Consider the following 3,163-nt stretch of genomic DNA (forward strand, 5'->3'; position numbering starts at 1 on the left):
GAGGGAGGGCAGGCTTGGGGTATGTGTGTGGGTGTGTGTGAGACGGGGTGGGCGGGAGTTCGGCTTCAGGTTCGGATGAGTCGTTGTCGTGGGTCCCTGGTCCGAGGGGGAAGGGCTGAAGGCTCAGCTTCTCCGGGACTTTGAGTGTTGAATAAGCCACTGTAGGGTGATGTCTGGTAGGGAACAGGGGAGAAAGTTAGAAGCCTTTGCGCGCTGGGTGTGCCGAGGGACTGGTGGGAGCCTGGGCCTTCCACCACGGCAGGCGGCCCGCACCCCCAAGACACCGGCAGCCGGCCACTGCAGCCATCAGAGACAGCCTCGGCATCAGTCAGTCAGAGCATCTGGGTGTCATGTAGCCCCACAGTGAGCCCAGAGAGGGGAGTGGCTTGCCCAAGTTCATGCCCGTTGATGATTAAGAGCAGGGCCCAATGCTTCGAATCTGGGCCTGGCCGCCTGTTCTGCCCCAAAGGGCCTACAGAGCGGCAGGCTTTACCGGAAGTGGTGGAGCCACTGTGCTGAAACTCCTGCCTCTCCCTCCCCCTGAGCTACCCAGACCCAGGACGCACCGATGTTGTCCTTCTCTTTGCAGGAGATGGAATAGCAGCAGATCTCTCGGTCCTGGATGGCAGACAGATTCCTGGGGGGAGACCACAGGAGAGAGGGCTGCGGCCAAGACTGCTCAGGGTAGGCAGCTGGGCCAGGTAGCCAGGGATGGACTTGGGACAGTGAGGCTCCTAGAGAGGTGGGCTCTGCTGCCCCCGTGTGGTACACACGGCCCGCATCCGGCGGGAGGAAACGTTTGGGGAGCAGGAATCCTGCAGGAAGAGCCACCCAACTCACATTTTCTCAATCAACTCCTTCTCGTCCAATGCTCCCGGGAGGTCTCGCTTGTTCCCCAGGACTAGGACCTACAGAGGAGGGAGGACAACGATTAGGTCGGAGGCAGAATGTCCGGGGCTGTCGAGGTGGCAAGCTGGCATCTCCGAGGACCCCCATCCCATTTCCTCTCCCGCTGGTTTCCCAGTGGCTTCCGGTGTGGCCCCTCCCAACCCCACCCCCACCCCCGCACCCCACTGACCGGGATGCCCTGCAGCTGAGGTTTGTCCAGCAGGTTGTGGAGCTCGTTCTTGGAGGCCTCCATCTTCTCCTGGTCAGCGGCGTCCACCATGTACCTGAGGCAAGGACGCATGCTGGCACCCCAGGAGCCCACGGGCTCTCAGGTGGGAGGGACGGTGAGCTAAGGAGATGCTGCCGCCAGGGCCAGGCAGACACTGGCAGGGGCTCCCGTGTGAATGCTCTGAGCTGTTGGGACTAAGGAGCCACGGGGAGGGGGCCCTACCACTCTGTTCCCCAAGTCCATCCTACTCTGGGAAGCTGTTCTTCATGTGATCAAGTCCCGGCCTGATAGGATTAGCCACCACTCCCTCCTCCCCAGGGGCCCACTTCGGCTTTCATGGAAAGACTGGGTGAGTCTGAGTGGGGACAAAAGCAGAAACAAGTCCAGAAGGTTTTCTTGCAACAAGCCAGAACTTGAAAAAGATCCAGTCCCAGAGCACACCCCCCCAAATTACTACTGGGGCATCCACAAGGAGGTCCCAAAGTTCCTGGAGCTGGACACAATGGATGGATGGAGTACAGCGGTTCTCAACCTGTGGGTCGTGACCCCTTTGGGGTTCGAACGACCCTTTAACAGGGGTTGCCCGATTCATAACAGTAGCAAAACAACAGTTAAGAAGTAGCAACGAAAATATATATTTTTTCATCTTATTTGTTTATTATTCAAAAAAGCTTCATTTCTATTTATTTAGCTCTCTGACCCTGTGCCTGTGCCTTCCACATGTTCACCACGAGCACGCTCGCTCTTGTCTCGGACACACTGAGCACACGGGGACCCACCATCAGCCCTGCTGACGTGCTTTTTGGTTTGGGACAGCCTCGTGAGAACTTTAGGTCTCACAGCACGGACCCTCGGACCACGCAGAGTTTGGCGCTTTCCCAACTGTCTTGGTATAAAGGTAAACAATTCTCCACCAGGAGTTCAGGACAGCCTATGCCGATAGGTCAGATGCTGAACCATTTTGAATGCCTCTACCCAGCATCTCCAGAGGAGGCAAAAATAATTTTATGGTTGGGGTGGGGAGGTCCCCGCAACATGAGGAACTGTATTAAAGGGGTGCGGCATTGGGAAGGTTGAGAACCATGCTCCAATACAATGGTTTTAAACAAAACAAATGGCAAATGGAATGGAAAGATAACGGAAGTGACCCGCGGACTTTTTGAAGCCCCCTCTGATACGTAGGACAGTTATTATTAAGAAGGGTCACTGGTGACCTTGGGGAAGCCCTGGTGACAGAGTCATTACAGGCTCAGCTGCCAAACAGTAAGTCAGCAATGTGAACCCTCCAGCCACTTGGAGAGAGACAAGGCTTACCCGGACTCCCCTTTCTTAGTTTTTGAATTGTTTTATTTTTGAACAGTTTTATTAATGTGTAATTCATGTATGGCGTAGCGGTTACACGTTGGGCCAACAACCTTTCATTTAGAAGTTTGAAACCACCAGCCCTCCATGGGAGAAAGATGAGGCTTTCCACTCCCGTAGTTACTGCCAGGAGTCAAAATGGGCTTCATTCACATACCCTATAACCCAACCTGCTAAGTAGCTGATAAAAAGAGTCGTGCAAAAAGAGGAGCTGGTCATCAGGGCTCATAGAAGATTGTGGGCTCATAAAAAGCCTTCCTCAGCTTTGTCTCCCCCAAAGACATGCCAAACATTAGAGGCTATTTGCCAGCATATGGTGGGAGGTCAGATGCTTAGAGACATCCTCCCCGAAGGCAGTCAGTTGCCAGACGACTGTCTGGTCCCACCACAAGAAGGGCCCATTCCCTGCTGTTAAGGACAATGGGCTACTTCTCCCTAAAGGCTTGCGACCATTAGCCTGGTCCCTGTAGGTAGGGTTTACACCCTACTGATAATGGTTTCTATGAAGATCCAGAGAACAGGTCCAAACTTGCTCAGTGACATCCTAGATTAGGCTGCCATCCTGAATCTAGGATCTGCCCTTCTTGTCACATGTATACCCCCAATCCCTCTTCTTCCTATTGAGTGTATATCCCTAGATTGTCCCCCTCTCATTGCTGTATAACCCATAGTGCAACCCCTTCC

The 3,163-nt window shown here is 54.2% G+C and overlaps 1 protein-coding gene across 1 annotated transcript in view; it reads right to left on the reverse strand.

The window, feature by feature from the left end:
- Window positions 1-6: 6 nt before the first annotated feature.
- ARL8A (ADP ribosylation factor like GTPase 8A) overlaps window positions 7-3,163 on the reverse strand; it is an 11,113-nt gene continuing 7,956 nt past the window's right edge. Inside the window, exons 4-7 of the mRNA XM_004699805.2 lie at window positions 1,079-1,172; window positions 841-908; window positions 567-637; window positions 7-173 (exon numbers count right to left, since the gene is read on the reverse strand). Of these exons, the coding sequence (XP_004699862.1) occupies window positions 124-173; window positions 567-637; window positions 841-908; window positions 1,079-1,172 (283 nt within the window). The 3' untranslated portion in view covers window positions 7-123. The remainder of the gene's footprint in view (window positions 174-566; window positions 638-840; window positions 909-1,078; window positions 1,173-3,163) is intronic.

The sequence above is a fragment of the Echinops telfairi genome, unplaced genomic scaffold, assembly GCF_000313985.2.
Source record: "Echinops telfairi isolate 266 unplaced genomic scaffold, ASM31398v2 ScPeMD7_7424;HRSCAF=8462, whole genome shotgun sequence".
In the NCBI taxonomy this organism is placed as follows: domain Eukaryota; kingdom Metazoa; phylum Chordata; class Mammalia; order Afrosoricida; family Tenrecidae; genus Echinops; species Echinops telfairi.